The sequence below is a fragment of the Thunnus thynnus genome, chromosome 1, assembly GCF_963924715.1.
Source record: "Thunnus thynnus chromosome 1, fThuThy2.1, whole genome shotgun sequence".
Lineage (NCBI taxonomy): Eukaryota > Metazoa > Chordata > Actinopteri > Scombriformes > Scombridae > Thunnus > Thunnus thynnus.
The window spans coordinates 38,231,846-38,246,679 of record NC_089517.1 but is presented as its reverse complement, the minus strand read 5'-3'; the positions used below and the strand labels follow the sequence as shown (position 1 = coordinate 38,246,679).

Sequence of the window (14,834 nt, the reverse complement as noted above, 5' to 3'; positions counted from 1 at the left end):
AGCTATTTTTTCAGACAGACTTTAAAAAATTGTGAACCTATTCCTAATCTTATTCCTTCACATTCTGTTGATAATATTAGTTAATATTTAAATGTTTTAAACTAAAATGCAGCAGAGGACAATGACTGCAGGGGGTGTGGCCTCATGGCTACGTAACGTGTGACACAGGAGGGGACACTGATGGACAGCGATGTAGAGCTGGTAGGGCATTAACATTCTTTTTTTGTATAAATTTCATGACATAGATAAGTCCCAACTTGTTCACCCTATGGCTGTGTACGAAATCACATTCTAACGTACTGCATACTGCCTACTAAATGAACAATTAAGTATGTCATTACCACACCAGCAGACTGTTCACACTAACAACACACTTAAACAAGTCATGTGATACAGTAACATGGCTGATGGCCAGACTCACCTGGCCAGTGGTTTCCTCTTCACATCTCTAAAAACATTGCAGCAAATTTCCAGGCATTATTTGGATAGACAGACGACATATTTGGGATCTAAATGGCTACTTTTTCACCTGAAAATATATTAAAACTTAATAAAGTGACATATTAACAGCTTTTAGCCTGGCTCACAATCTCCATCATTGCTTAGTCTGAAGAGATGCAATGCATTTAGTGGCAGTCGAGTTTGTCCAGTAAGCTCACACCACATAGTCAGAAATTCTTGCTAATCTCGTATACATCCGAGCATTTCTCTTGTTCACAAATACCACATACTATGCAGTTGGAACTCACTATATGCTCAATTTGATGTCATACTTAGTATGAATAGTACATTAGTATGTGATTCTGAACACAGCCCATGTCAGCATTGGCCTTGCAAGGTTCAGGGTTGATTTAAAACAGTAGATGGTGTGTCGCGCCATTTTCAACCCATGAAAAGATGATGTAGAGGGTTTGCAGCTGATTATAGTTGCAGGCAGGGTGGTAAAATATAGCTGCATAATGATTACGTTCAGTATCTGTGAATCTTTACAGGATTCCAGACAGTGTTTGACAGTGCTTTCACACTCATGCTCCATCACTGCAATTCAGGGTAACATGGGGAACTCTGTATTAAATGTTTGAAATATATATGTTTGATATATATATATATTACAGCTCAAAGCCTATGGAATGGAAGACACACCTTCACCCATTATCTCTTTCATTTCTCTACTCTCTGGGGCTTACCTTGCTCCATTCTCCTCCTGCCATGTAGGGAACACAGTCAGTGGTGCTGCAGCCTCTGCTGGTAGCAGGTTTGCTCCCCCAGCAGGCCCTGTCTCCCAGTCTCCTATAGGCCCCTGTGGACAGGAGCTGCTTACAGTACACCTTACGCACCTGGACACCCCCACCACATGACTGGGAGCACTATAAGGCAAGAGAGAGGTAGGAGGGCAGGGATTCAGTCAGTTTTTGTTACACAGGGTACACACACACAACCACACACACACACACACACACACATAGTGTCCCTACCTGCTGCCAAGGTTCAGTCTCCCAGGCTGCAGGACAGTCCACCTGGTTGCAGGGTTGCAGGATGGCGGGTTTGAATTCTCTGCACTCTTCCTCTGAAACAGTCAGAATATCCTGCTGGTCGATGGACAGCAAACGCATGCAAAACACACTCCTGGTCTGTATGCCGACGCCACAAGACGCAGAGCAGCCAGTCCATGCTGTCACTTCCCATCTGCACGAAGAGATAATGGAACAGGTCATACACAAAACACACATTCAATATTAGAATGCAAGCTCTACTGGGGAAATGGATTGTGAAAGTGCTGTTGCCTTTCTGTATTGTATTTTCAGACGTGGCACTTTTAAATATAAATATAAAGTATAATCGATTTTGATACCATATTATTATAAACAAAGACAATGGGGAAAGTATTTCCCGGAATTTCTGACAAGCCCTGATGTTTTATGTATTGTATTTTTGGCTTCTGTTCAATTAGCTGCCTGTAACTGATTACTGTGGATTGTTTTACTTTCTCAGAACATAGTTTTGGTTGAATGTAATTCAGGCCTGATGTTGCTTTAACTGTATTTCTTTGTGAAGTTATTGTTTTTCAGTTATTCACTCCAACAAAATATAATAGAGATGAAAACAAGTGTTGGAAAATAAATTAGGTAACTTGAATTTGAACTCAAATTACCAATGGGTGCCTATAGATGTCAAACTGCTTAGAAAGAATCAGCTTATCTTCTTAAGCAAAACAACAGTTTATCTCAAAAGTTCAGTTGCCAAAAATGACCTATAGTTACATTTGAGTGATAAACGCCATCTAGCAGCCGTAGAGTTGGAGTTGGGTTGGGTGCTTGGCTAGATAGTTAGATGGTAAAAAGTGGACTTAGCTGCAGGAGACAGATGTTTGCTTCCCGTTTCCAACTGCATGACAATTTTTTTAAAAACTGTAACTATGATTGTCATGGTGTTTACTGTTGCCATGATGACAAAAGTTGCAACTTTAAGGAAGTAGTAACTTTAACCCACACCATGTTTCAAGTGATCATTTGTGTTTTTTTGTGCCTAAACCTAACCAGACCTATGGGTCGTTCTGGACTGCATGGACAATCAACCTGTATGGTTGTTTAATTATGAGGATGTGTTGGAAAGAATGTCAATCATATATCATGTCTATATTACTTGTTGTTGTTGTCGTCCCCCCCCCTTCTCTCTCAACCCAGCCGGTGCCCTGAGATGACTTTTGTTGTGATTTAGCGCTATATAAATAAAACTGAATTGAATCTAGCCATTCATCAATAAAATCCAAAAGGTGTCGTTCACATTAACATGCCACACTGTTTCTGTCACATTGTCACAATGTTTATTTCATTTCAACACATATACACATTTTTGATGCAGACAAAGCATATATATTTGTATTTATATAAATATATGTATGTGTGTGTGTGTATATATATATATCTTCAAACATTTAATAAAGAGTTCCCCATGTTACCCTGAGCTGCAGTGATGGAGCATGAGTATGATCCTTTAAGGATTCACAGATACTGAATGTAATTATTATGCAGCTATATCTTACCACCCTGCCTGCATCTATAATCAGCTGCAAACCCTCTATATGTTAGATATGTTGATTTAAAGTGGACATATTATTATACAAAAATGTTTTTCACTATCTCATGACATGGCAGACAAAGTGATTCTACTGCTTTATAAAAATGTCTCTACTGCTCTTTCCTGTCACTTTTGTCTCTGTCAGGATTTCAGAGAAAAAAGTGATGAGTCAGTTTTTCAAGTAACAACTGACAGGCTGCTGACAGATTTTGATCTGATCCACTGGCATGCAGCACAAGTTTAGTGGGGTGATCTATAACAGTTCAAAGTGAGCCAGCTTCATGATGCTAAAAAAAAACCTAATGATAGCTAACAAACTAATGTTGCTTTGTGATTCAGGCCCCAGCTTTTCTGGTCACTAGTCTGCCTTGTGACAAGTCATTCCGCAGCTTGAGTCATATGATAAGTTAGTCAGTAAAAAAAACACATGATAAACACATGTAATGATCGAATGCAACAATCTATTCACACCAGTCTGATGCCACCGGGCTCTCATCTTCCGGCACTGCTGATCACACATCAAAGGCAAATCAAGCAGCGAGATAAATGAGCTCAACTGAGTCAATCCTTAATTGCTGAGGTAACTCAGGCAGTACAGAAATGACAAAGAATGGCTGAGAGGCTGAGAAATCAAAGAAACACCTGGATAACTGCATATACAGGGATATGTGCAAATTTCTTTAGGAAGGCAAATTGGTTTCAAAACCTGTTGAGAGAATGGCACTGGCCTTCACTTAACTCAAGGACCTCATATGGAACCCTGGTTTCTTTATTGTTTTCATAAAGTTCATAAAGTCAGACAAAATACAAGGCAAGGGATGAATCCCCACAGAGAAGCATGATGTATGGCAATCACTTGTAGAGAAAGAGAAAGAGAGAGTTATAGACAGACAGAGTAGAAGAGGCAATCGGGGAGTTTATACACCTCACTATGGCAGCAGACTACACCCTGTGTTTTGTGTGTGAGTGTGAGAGAGAGAGAGAGAGTAAGTGTGTGTAAGGCCCTGCACTCTGCAGCTGCTTCCTGTAAATGTCCATTAGAGGAGGAGAGAGAGGTAAATCACTGTGTGTGAATCAGACATGCCTCCAGCCTGCAGGACTACTAGATGGGCAAATATCCATCTGCTGCCTGGAAATGCAGTGACTTATAGCACGCACACAAACACACACACACACACACACACATACACAGGCATACAGTGAGGGTTAAGTATGTAAAACATTACGAGCATCTTGTGACTGTTGAGTTGCAGGAACTTTTGGATATAAAACTAATGTCCCTCTAAGATCCTGTGTACCAACATCTCTGTCATTTTATATGCGGACAAGACTTGCTTTAGGGAACTGACTCCACACTACACGTCATCATTCTACTGCATGTGTCCAAGTGATGTGAGTTATATAAAGACAGGATATTTTAAAGTAATAGCTCAACTTTCAGGTTTAGCCTAGCTTAGCATAAAGCCAGGAAGTAGGTGGGAACAGTTACACTAGCCTGGCTCTTTTTAATTTAAGAAAAAATGCTGACCAACACCCTTGAAGCTCACTACAACACGTTGTATGTTATTTGTTTTATCCGTACACAAACAGAAACACAAAAATGACAGTTTGTGGTTTTAGGGTGAGTGTGCTGTAAATATTTCTTGGTGAATAACGGCCAGGTGCAGTGCACAGTTTCCCAAAGTCATGTTATAGAGGTTGTCAAGTTTGGAACCACTGTGCCTTTTAAGTTTAATGTTTCTTGATTATTGATTACCTGGACTGTTAGCACTATTTAGCTAGCTAATGTTAGCCCAGGTGTGCAATGCTCGGTGTTCCCAGTAAGCTAGCGTTAGCTTGGGTCTGATGTAGCGGGGAGTGTTTCTAGAGTGTGAAAAGCAACACACTACACTCCTTTCTGGAATGTCAGTAACACCAAGATCACAAAAAACACATCAACATTGTCCTTCAGAAAAAAACGTTATATCTGCCTTCTCCCAGTGCCAGCTGTAAGGTGTCACTTCTTAACTGAACACATACAGACCCCTCTAATCTGCTCTACATTTTATATGTGGTTTTATGTGGTAATCTTTGATTTGAACATAGTCTATACTTTGACTTTTTCTAAATCCCTTCCATTGTTCCTTATGGATCTTTAGTATTATATACATATAATACTAAGACAATATCATGCAAGTCTATTAATTGCACTGTACTTTTCTGAATACATAATCCAAAATGCACAGACAGACTGAGGGCATGGCTTATTTGGCTTGATGACTGAAATTCAACCAATACAGTCTCAACACAGCTTGTTTAACAGAAGTCCTAAGGAATTGATCAAACAAATAATGATAGATCCCTCTGCATCTGTCATAACATATGTGGTCTGGATTCTGTCTTACTGCATAGATCAGGGCCTGCTCTGTGGCTATGGCAAAAATGATTTAAAGATCATACAAATCATACCTAGAAATGTATTCTGTTAAAATAATACTGTACTACTAATACTTGAAAAATTCTAGGAGAAATAAAAACAAAATGTCAGCTGCCAGCTGTCCTGTTATACAGTAAATGTTGGCTGACAAGTCATTTAGAATCATTCAGTATTTTTTATCTCAAACATAAACCAGGACGTTGCCACTGAGGAACAGAAGTGTGTGTACTGCTTAGCATCACAGTAGCATACTCTACTGTTGACTTATAAACCAAAGCTGTCCTGGAACCACCACTGTAATAATTAAGAACCCAGCTGTGCTCAAACAACAACAGGTTTTCCAATAGATTCCAATCCCCTATCAACAATTGAAGATCAAATCAGACTACTGATGGAGGTGTTGTGGTTTCTGAAGTTTAAAGCGACACTCTACTGATTTAGTGTTGCACTTCCATGAAGAAACAGACTCACCAGTGTTGGGGCCTCACAGGCCAGACTGCATGTTTCTCACTCAAAGGGAGTCCTTAGGAGACTCAGTCTCCCAGAACCCTCTGGGTACTTCACACCTGGAGGTTAACTCTGCCCATGGATCCAATTTGAGCTGCCACTGGTTGCTGTGGCATGTGACCTATGATATTATCTGGGTAAAAAAAACAGAGCTCCCCCTCTCTACTTTCTCCTCACTGCTGCTGCACACTACCTACATGGACTTTGCAGCATGCAGCACTTTCCCCTGCTGTGAAGCTCTCTGTCTTACCCCATGTCTAGACAGCAAGCGTGTCAGACGCGTTTTTCACGCACACATCACATGCAACAGATATGCTCTGATTGTAATGTATGCAGCTCTGTGCAGGCTCGTGTCTCAGCCACGTCTCACAGGCGTAACCGTGACCTGAAGCTGTCATTTACGCATGAAGTCTACTTTCCTCTGTTTTACGCGCGTCACTACACTCATGTGTATTGGGTTTTGAGCACTTCCAACACGTGGGTGACCTACGCTCAACACTGAACACCTCCAGTGTAGACACACAGAGAGAGCCCTTACTGCTGCTGCTGCTCTGCCGATGTACTGCTCACGCTACGTTTGCTGTCTAGACACGGGGTTAGTGTGGCCTGCTAACAGAGCAGACACACCAAACTTTTCTTAAAAGCAGCAATGTGTGGGCTTAAGATCAACTAAGATAAAGATTCAGTTAACAAGTTTATTTACCATGAGCACAGCTGAACTCCTCAGCAACACAGAAGCAAGCTGCAAGACCGGCCCTTATACTGGAAGCTGTGCAAACCCGCAGCTTGCTGGACTGAACTAAGGAGCAACTAAATAGAAGCTGACCTGTACAGCAAGACTGCGTTTCAGCCTCAGAGCTTTTCCCCAGCCTGGTTCACTCGCTGGACTCAACAAAGCAGCAGGCACCTTTCTCCCTCCAAAAACTGGTAACAACAGGGGCATAGCTTAGCCTACCCTAGCATAGAATAGCAGAGTAGCACAAGGCTAAGCAAGACTGTTTACTTTAATCAATGTACATGTATTAATTTGTTTTGATGTTATTCATTGTTGTTGTTATTCTATTGTTGTCATGTCCTGTTCATCGTCACATTATTGAATGGCTACATCACTGGGGACCATGAATATGCTTAATTTCAAGGCATTTTAATAAATGCACTATTTTGTTGCAATATTTGGTGGACCAACCAACCAACATTGGCATCTCCTATAGCCACACTCCTAGCGAGGCCGAATAAATGGTCAAAATTTAAACAGAAGGGGATGTGATATCCTGGCTTTTATCCCCTAGTATGGGTCAGGCTCCAAAAACACTGGATTCTACACTTCACATGAAACTGTCCTCACAAAGCAACATTCGTTTGCATACCGTAAGTAGTATGACATTGTTATTAATGCTGCAAAACCTTGTAGGGCGGAGGGTTGGTTCAACAAAGTGTATGACTGATATAGTAGACTACTGTTTGCATGCTGCTCGCTACCAACATTCCACATAGTTTTCTTTTAAACCACAATGTCAACCTAACCTTAACCAAGTAGTTTTTACACCTAAACCTAACCAAAACCTATTCATACCAATACTATTTTGTAACAGTATTGGAAAGCCCTGACAATCACGTCACATTAGAAAATGCTGATATCTGTGAGTTTGGCAGACAGTTTTTATGTGTCGTACTCTTTGCTTTCAATAATACAACTTTATAGTGTCTTTCATTTCAAACTTTCAGCTACCAGTTTATAATGCAGGATTACTCGAGTGATGGTCATTGGTTTTTCATTGTTAATGTTCTTTCTTTTCCAATTGTTGTCAGTAGAGATGACTATGACAGCTTACCTTGCTGTACTTTACATTTAGGCACATACAGACAGGCATCTGCAGCTGACTGATGGAGGGAGAAACAACGGCCAAAAGTGTTTAACCTGAACAAAGAAAAGTCTGATTTTTTATCTGTCTTTTCAATGCCTTTCAATGTCATTTCATTTTTATTCCTTAGATCAAAGTGAGCAATCAGTGTATTGAAAACAAGGCTTTGGCTGCTTTGGAGATTGGTTTCTGGAACATCTGTGGGCTTGCTGGAACTGTTTTGCAGCACCCAGGCAAGACAGAAGCAAGTAGCCACAGTGAAGCAAATGATGGGATCCAAGTCTGAAATGAAAAATTACTGCAGCTATGCTTTCTGCCAGAGTTGTACTAAGCTTTATATCAAAGCCATATACAATATTCAGCCATTGACTTGTGTGTGCTGCTTAATGTAGGAGCTGTGTATTATTAGCTGCATGATAATCCTTTTCCCAGAGTAGGAGGAGAATCCAGCATGTGTCTCCAGTACACCCACAGGGACAGGGGACCAAAATAAGTCGTATGTCTGCTTGCTGCCACTAATACACCCAATGGCCTGACCACTGGCTTCACATCTGACTGGGCTTGTTTCATTAAAGGGACAGAGGTAGGTCAATCAACCTAAACTCAAACTCTTATTACATTGGGTGAGTGCCAATGGCTGAAGAGTTTTTGTTTGTCTCATAATGGTCACCAATTACAACCCATAGAGCTCTTATTTTACCATTACACCACTGGGCAATTCCTAAATGGCAGTGCCTGAGGTATTTGCTGCTCTGCATTGTTTGGGGTTTGCCATATCTAGCCATGTTTGTTGCATTGCTTGTGTAAGTGTAAATGTGACGGGACAACATAAAACCTTTAATTTAAGCCTTTAAGAAGAAGAGGCAACACCTGTGTAGGTGTACAGGGCTTTCAAAAACAACCCATATTGATTTTTATCATGTGCCCATAGCAACAGGATGAGATTGTTTTTCAGTGCCAAATCTGTAAAAAAAATAAATGTGGTTATGTTAAGGCACAGAATCTAATTGGTTGAGGTTGGAAAAAGTAGTGGTTTGGTCTAAAATAATAAACTTTGTAAGATTAGGTAAAGAGTGTGATCTTGGTTAAAGAAACCAACATTGTTATGGGAGGCTGCAGCTCATTTCATGTTTCCTTTAAACAGTCACATGTTTTGTTGACTCATACATCCACCCTGACCTCCTCCCTACCAGGTTTTATAGCTCTCTGATGTCACACGAGTTCCACTTTTGCTCCTGACAGAGAGGAGTCATAATTCGCTCGACCACAAGAGATTGCATACTGTGTTTGTTAGATGTAAACATGCTGTAGGTCGTAATAAGGAATAATGAATAAACTAATGATTTTTCTTGGGAGGTCAGTCTTGGAAAATTCAAACCACTGACTTCCATGGCTGCACCATTCCATCAAATGCATCCATCCAGTTCAACCCATATTTAATGTGAATGAAGAAATGTTGGGGATGTTTTTAAGATTTTTATTGTGGAATGTAGTTTTATGTTCTTTTTATTTAAATATATTTAGATAAAACACTAATGAACCTGATGCAGTATTGCATGTTCAGATATTTCCTGACACACGCACACATGTTTGTACTTCTATACATATATAAAGCTTTCTCAAGCCCTTCACCTTCACAAGTTTGTATCATGTTCCTACTTACCTCTCTGATCTGTTCCATGTGCTACTCTAATGCTAAATCAGTAAAGTTTTATTTCATCTTATTAAATCTGGTAAACTTTCAATATCTTATTAAATAAACCATTTGCTAACTAAATAAGTCAGGATTATATGTGCTGTAATTATATGACAAAGACTGTTTTTTAGACTGTGATTGGTCTATAGACTCTTCACCTGGATGCCACAGAGTCAAAGCAGAGATTGGTTTGAAAGTGTATGGCTGTAATTATGGTACAAGCTGTGTGTGTAATTCATAACAGACAACTGTAAACCCTAGCAGCAGCTAATGCTGGGATTATTTTAGTCTTTGCTTCAAGATAATATACATATCAGTGAAAAGTGAAACTTTCTCTGTCACTATGAGCCCAGACCATTTTTGTCTAAAGAGAGAGAGAGATTATTCTATCACACATACAAGAACAAACTTCCTTACTCAGTTTTTTCCACTATTGACCAGCCTTCCAATAAATTCCATCCAATCAATATGACATACCGTCTTCCAACTTCTTGCAGGCATGGTCTATTTGACATAACCTGCCGGGGCTCTTGAGCACATTGAACAACTGCAACCACATGTTCACATATCACATCAGACTAATCCCTCAAAACTTGATGGCATTTCACCTGTAGGCGCTGCTACATGTATGATCATGAACAAGTTACAGTAACTGGCCATAAGTGGTCATGAGTCTGGCTCACTTGGGCATTTTTCACTAATATTCATACATGTGATACAAAGATCAAAGTTGAACTGGGCACAAACACTGAGACCTCAGGTCTCTGGCTGGAGCAGTCCCTGGCTGTAATGTGCTTGTTCAGGTTTTGGGAGCTTTCAATTTGGCTTCAGTGACCTTGCAGTCTCTCACCTTGGGGGGCATGGCTCAGGGTTACAGATGCGGATCATAACTGGTGGTTTGCTGGATGAATCACACAGAGAGTCCTCCACCTCTTCACCTCGCTTCCTGTTAACACACCTCACTACTGCTGTCTGCTTTCCTGGGCAGAGAACAAACACAACGACCAGTTGGACATAAAAGGACAATAGGTATGGACAAAAAGAGTCCAGAGCATTTCAACTGCCAAGACCCATTTCTGAAACCTCACCAGCAGCACATGTGGCTGAGCAGGCAGTGAAGCCCCTGTAGTCCCAGCTGTGCAGTTCCTCTGTCTGGATGTAAGAGTCCCCATGGTCCTGGAGGCCTGAAGAGATGCCTGGGACCCTGGTGCATATTCCCTGGTTACAGGGCCTCTCCAGCTGCGGTCTGTCCTCACCGCACTCCTCCTCTGGAAGGTCCACCTCCGTCTTAGTGAATGAGAGCAGCACCCGGCACTTCACCTCCCGAGTTTGCCTGCCAGGCCCACAGGTGGTGCTGCAGGGTGACCAGGGCCCAGGTACAAATCTGAACACAGTGGTAGAGAACACAATCAGCATATTTTAGTGCAACATTTGACTTGCGTCTAGTTGCCAAACAGCTGTTGTAGTTAGTTGGTTTACAGATTTGCAGCAATCCCAGAATAATGAAATTCACAAAATGCAAGATATGAACAAAAAACATAACTCTCTGAAATACATGCATTCTGCACCAATATTCTAACAGCTTCAGTCCTATTTTTGGGGTAATTTCTGACGTGGTATTGTCTGGTGTTTATCTTCAAATGTATCCTTTTGGTGAGCTGCAACTGCCCAGTACTGTGTTTACTGATGCAGTTTGTTTGATGTATGTTTACTAAGGTCTTTCACAAATGGAAAAAATCTGTCCAATTTATTTGGAATTAAGCCCCTATAGTTGCTTCCTGTTGTGCTGAAAACATAGTTAGAAGATAAAGATGTAAATCTCGATATTCCAACAACTTGTCCCTGTTTTAGTACCACCATGAGTCAAAGTGCTCTGTGGGCACAGAATGTACATGTGTTGTTTTCAAGGCTGGAATGGGACTCAGCCTTGGTGCTGAACAATGTGGGCCTCTGATGTGGGGTGGCCAGGAGGCGTAGGTGGGCTGCTATTGAGAGGAAGTGCCTATTCTACCCCATACACAAAGCTTTTCTAAAAGCATTTTCTTTTGTTTTAGATTTTATTTTTAAATACTGTATGGCTCCACTACCCTGCAGCTGGGCAACCATTGCTGTCAAATCATAGTATAATGTGCGAATTCACATTATCTCTCCAACTTGTATCTCTCTGTCACCTTCCAGGGATGCCTGTAAAGCCTGCTCATTTGTTTGATACAGTGCCATGGCTGACCAGAAAACAAAATTGGATAAAGCCTTCATTTGAAGTGAAGCCTAAGATAATTTTGACATTTTGGCAAGATTGCAGCTTGAACATACACTCATCATCACCTGCACAGGATTATCTGTTACAGACAATTGTGCTGGAGCTCAGTAAGGTGTAATCAGTATTTTATTAGCACTACTGTTTTCTTTTGTTTTTGTTTTCTCCATCTTCAAAACAGTGTGTAGAATACTGCAGATCCTGTTCAGACTTCAGGTCAAGGTAGGACTGTACAATTCTAGGAGTGGCCACTCATTTACTCCCTAACAGTGACTGAACATTAAAAATATAACGTTATACTTGTTATATAATTATGTTGATTGATCTGTCATATGAAAGCTGGTTGAGGAGCTTTAACCATAGCAGATAGTAAAACCCTATGTAACTGTGGCTTATGTAAACATGTCAATCTATCATTCTTACTGCTTGTGCTGAGGAGCTGTCTGTTTGCTGTTTTTGTATTCCATACACTGCAGCATCTCTGTTCCATAGTCCAGCTCTACTTAAGCCATATCAATAAGGGCCAGTGTTTACAACATCACAGAAATACCTTCAAACAGGTGAATGATATTCACACACTGATGCCCTCCTTTCATTTTTAATAACGGCAGAGATACAGACAGAAGAGACACAGAGAGAGAGAGAATGACATGCAACAAAGGCCCCAGATTGGAACTGGGGGAGCGAAGACATTATGATTTCATGCCGTGCATCTTGACCACTAGATGCACCAAGCAATGCTGTTTTTTAACAAAGCAGCTTCCTTCTCAATCTAAGCAGCAATGATGTGTATAAAGCTGATTACAATTCAAGATAATCCATCCATCTAATAATAGCCTGAGCTTTATTGTAAAGTTAAAAAACATTGATTGAAATTGCAGAAATTTTTGAAAAATCCTTAAAAGGGATAAGTGTGGGGATTTTCTATATTTTTCTGATTTTCAACAAATCTGATTAAAAGACTAAAGTACTAAAGTTACATGCTAGTACCTCACAGTTCACTTCTTTCCATTTGCATCTGTATACAGAAGATAACACGAATATAATGAAAAGCTAAATTGGCACCCACCGTCCTAGTGAGAAAACATTACTCTACTACTGCTGGAACACTTGACTTGACTGAGATTAATAACTGCAGAAGCTTTATGTAATGAAATCCTGAATCTGCTGGCTGGCAGATGCACCAGAGGTAATGTGTGACAGTGAGCTTGTTAAGGCAGCTGAGGAGAGGTGAGTGGAGAGCTAGTTTCCCTTGAGGTCAGAGTTTCTGCAGGGCTCTCCTGAGGGGAGGTGGCATATATTTAGACAGAGTGTCCTGTCCCTGGAAGGTCTCAAGCTCAGTCCCTGCAGAAAGCTCCAGTTGGGTCTATCACAGATATGCAGACAGGTGACAAAATGAAGGACAAACTGAAATAAATGAGAGGGAAAATGAAAATGAAAAATATGAAAATGATGTGAATCATATGCTCTATATGGTCTTCACAGTTACCAGCTCTCAACTGAACACTATACCTGTGAGAGATATAGATTCCCACTTAGTCTTAACATGTAATCTGTAATAAATGTTCTTTCTCTCTTGATTCTGATCAGATTTTAACATGCAAATTAGGTGGGCGGGGCATACAGACCATGCTGGAAATCAGGTGAAGAGAAGCAATGCACGTTTTTTTTCCTAATCCAGATAAGATATCCAGATACAGATTGCATATTCACACCAGGTGGAAAATTATTAAAATCCATATCTATGGTAAATTCAACCTGACCACAGCTGCAGTTCTGGGAAGGACCACTGAACGTTAGGGAAGTGTGGAGATCCCAGTATTTATATTTGTATTTGTATTTGTTGAGGCAGCAAAATCATTTGTATCTGTATTTGTATTTGAATAAAAGTGGAAAGAGGCTTAAAAATCCTGTTTTTGTTTTTATGACACTTTTAATTTTAGAAAATTAAAGTGTTACGATAAGTGGTCATGAATACACTACCTTACAAAGGAGGTCGCCACATCAGATCTTGAACTAGAGTCTCCCAGATCATAGACAACTGCGCTGATTACTGAGCTAAAACTTTACTCATCACCTCATTGCAGACAGACCTCTACCTATTTATACACCCATAACACAGAGACAGCACACTGTGTAACATGTAGGGAGGAACTTCAAAGGTGATTATTGCTTTGCACTTTTCATTTATTGCCTATTTTTTACAACCTAACTTTGTGGAAAGGAGAAGGGGAACAACAGGTTATGGAGAGTCCCTTGGGAGCACTTTGCTTGTGTCAGTAGCTCAGCTTTATTTCTGGGGAACACCCCCAACAAATAATTTTTAAAATATTTGTATGAAACAAATATTCGTATAAAACCCACTATTTGTGCTTTGCCGAATAATGTATTTGTATTCGGGCACACCCCTACTGAACATACAGTTAAATGGTGGGGATTATACTTCACAGGTGGTTTGAGAAGTTTCTGCAGATGTGAGTGTTAAAGGTTTGTCAAACAGACAATGACAAGATAGTTTGACAGGAAAACTTGTGTTATTTTTGACCACACAATCAGTGTGTTTATGTACAATTTAGTAACTTGGTTACTGTAAATCCACATATACATGCAGCAGATCAGTAACCACATTTCTCCTCTACCACAAACCTTATTGTAGAAGTGTGGCTTACTGAAGTGTATTAATAATAGAGGATGCTTTCTGATTTTCTGACTGCTTTCTCTCTCTTTTTTTTTTGGTGTGTGTTTGTGAGGGAGTTAGACTGACAACAGACAGACAGCATGGAGCTTTCTCTCAGCACAAAACTGTCTAAATTTATCATTTACTGTATTTCCTCTTATAGTGGCCTTTATTTACCTCAGCTGCGGAGGGTAGCAGGCCTTTATTGGTAGCTGTCTTATATTAGTGAGAGGCCTTTATTTCTAATTCCCTGTTTGATAAGTATATTTGCTCATATATTTGAGTACGAAGGTTACTGGTAATGCAATATGTAGTGTTGCTGCCATCACTATTATTAAAAC

At 40.3% G+C, this 14,834-nt stretch overlaps 1 protein-coding gene across 3 annotated transcripts in view; it reads right to left on the bottom strand.

Annotated features, from left to right (window-relative positions):
* The window catches only part of adamtsl3 (ADAMTS-like 3), a 301,025-nt gene that overhangs the window by 61,538 nt on the left and 224,653 nt on the right, over positions 1-14,834 (bottom strand). For 2 of the 3 annotated variants that reach the window (XM_067597526.1, XM_067597534.1), the window contains 4 exons: positions 10,648-10,943; positions 10,410-10,539; positions 1,476-1,686; positions 1,188-1,367 (listed from right to left, as the gene is read on the bottom strand). In XM_067597526.1, coding sequence (XP_067453627.1) covers positions 1,188-1,367; positions 1,476-1,686; positions 10,410-10,539; positions 10,648-10,943 — 817 coding nt within the window. Of the gene's footprint in view, positions 1-1,187; positions 1,368-1,475; positions 1,687-10,409; positions 10,540-10,647; positions 10,944-12,438; positions 13,224-14,834 lie in introns of those variants that run through there. The other variant, XM_067597542.1, reaches the window with a different exon arrangement.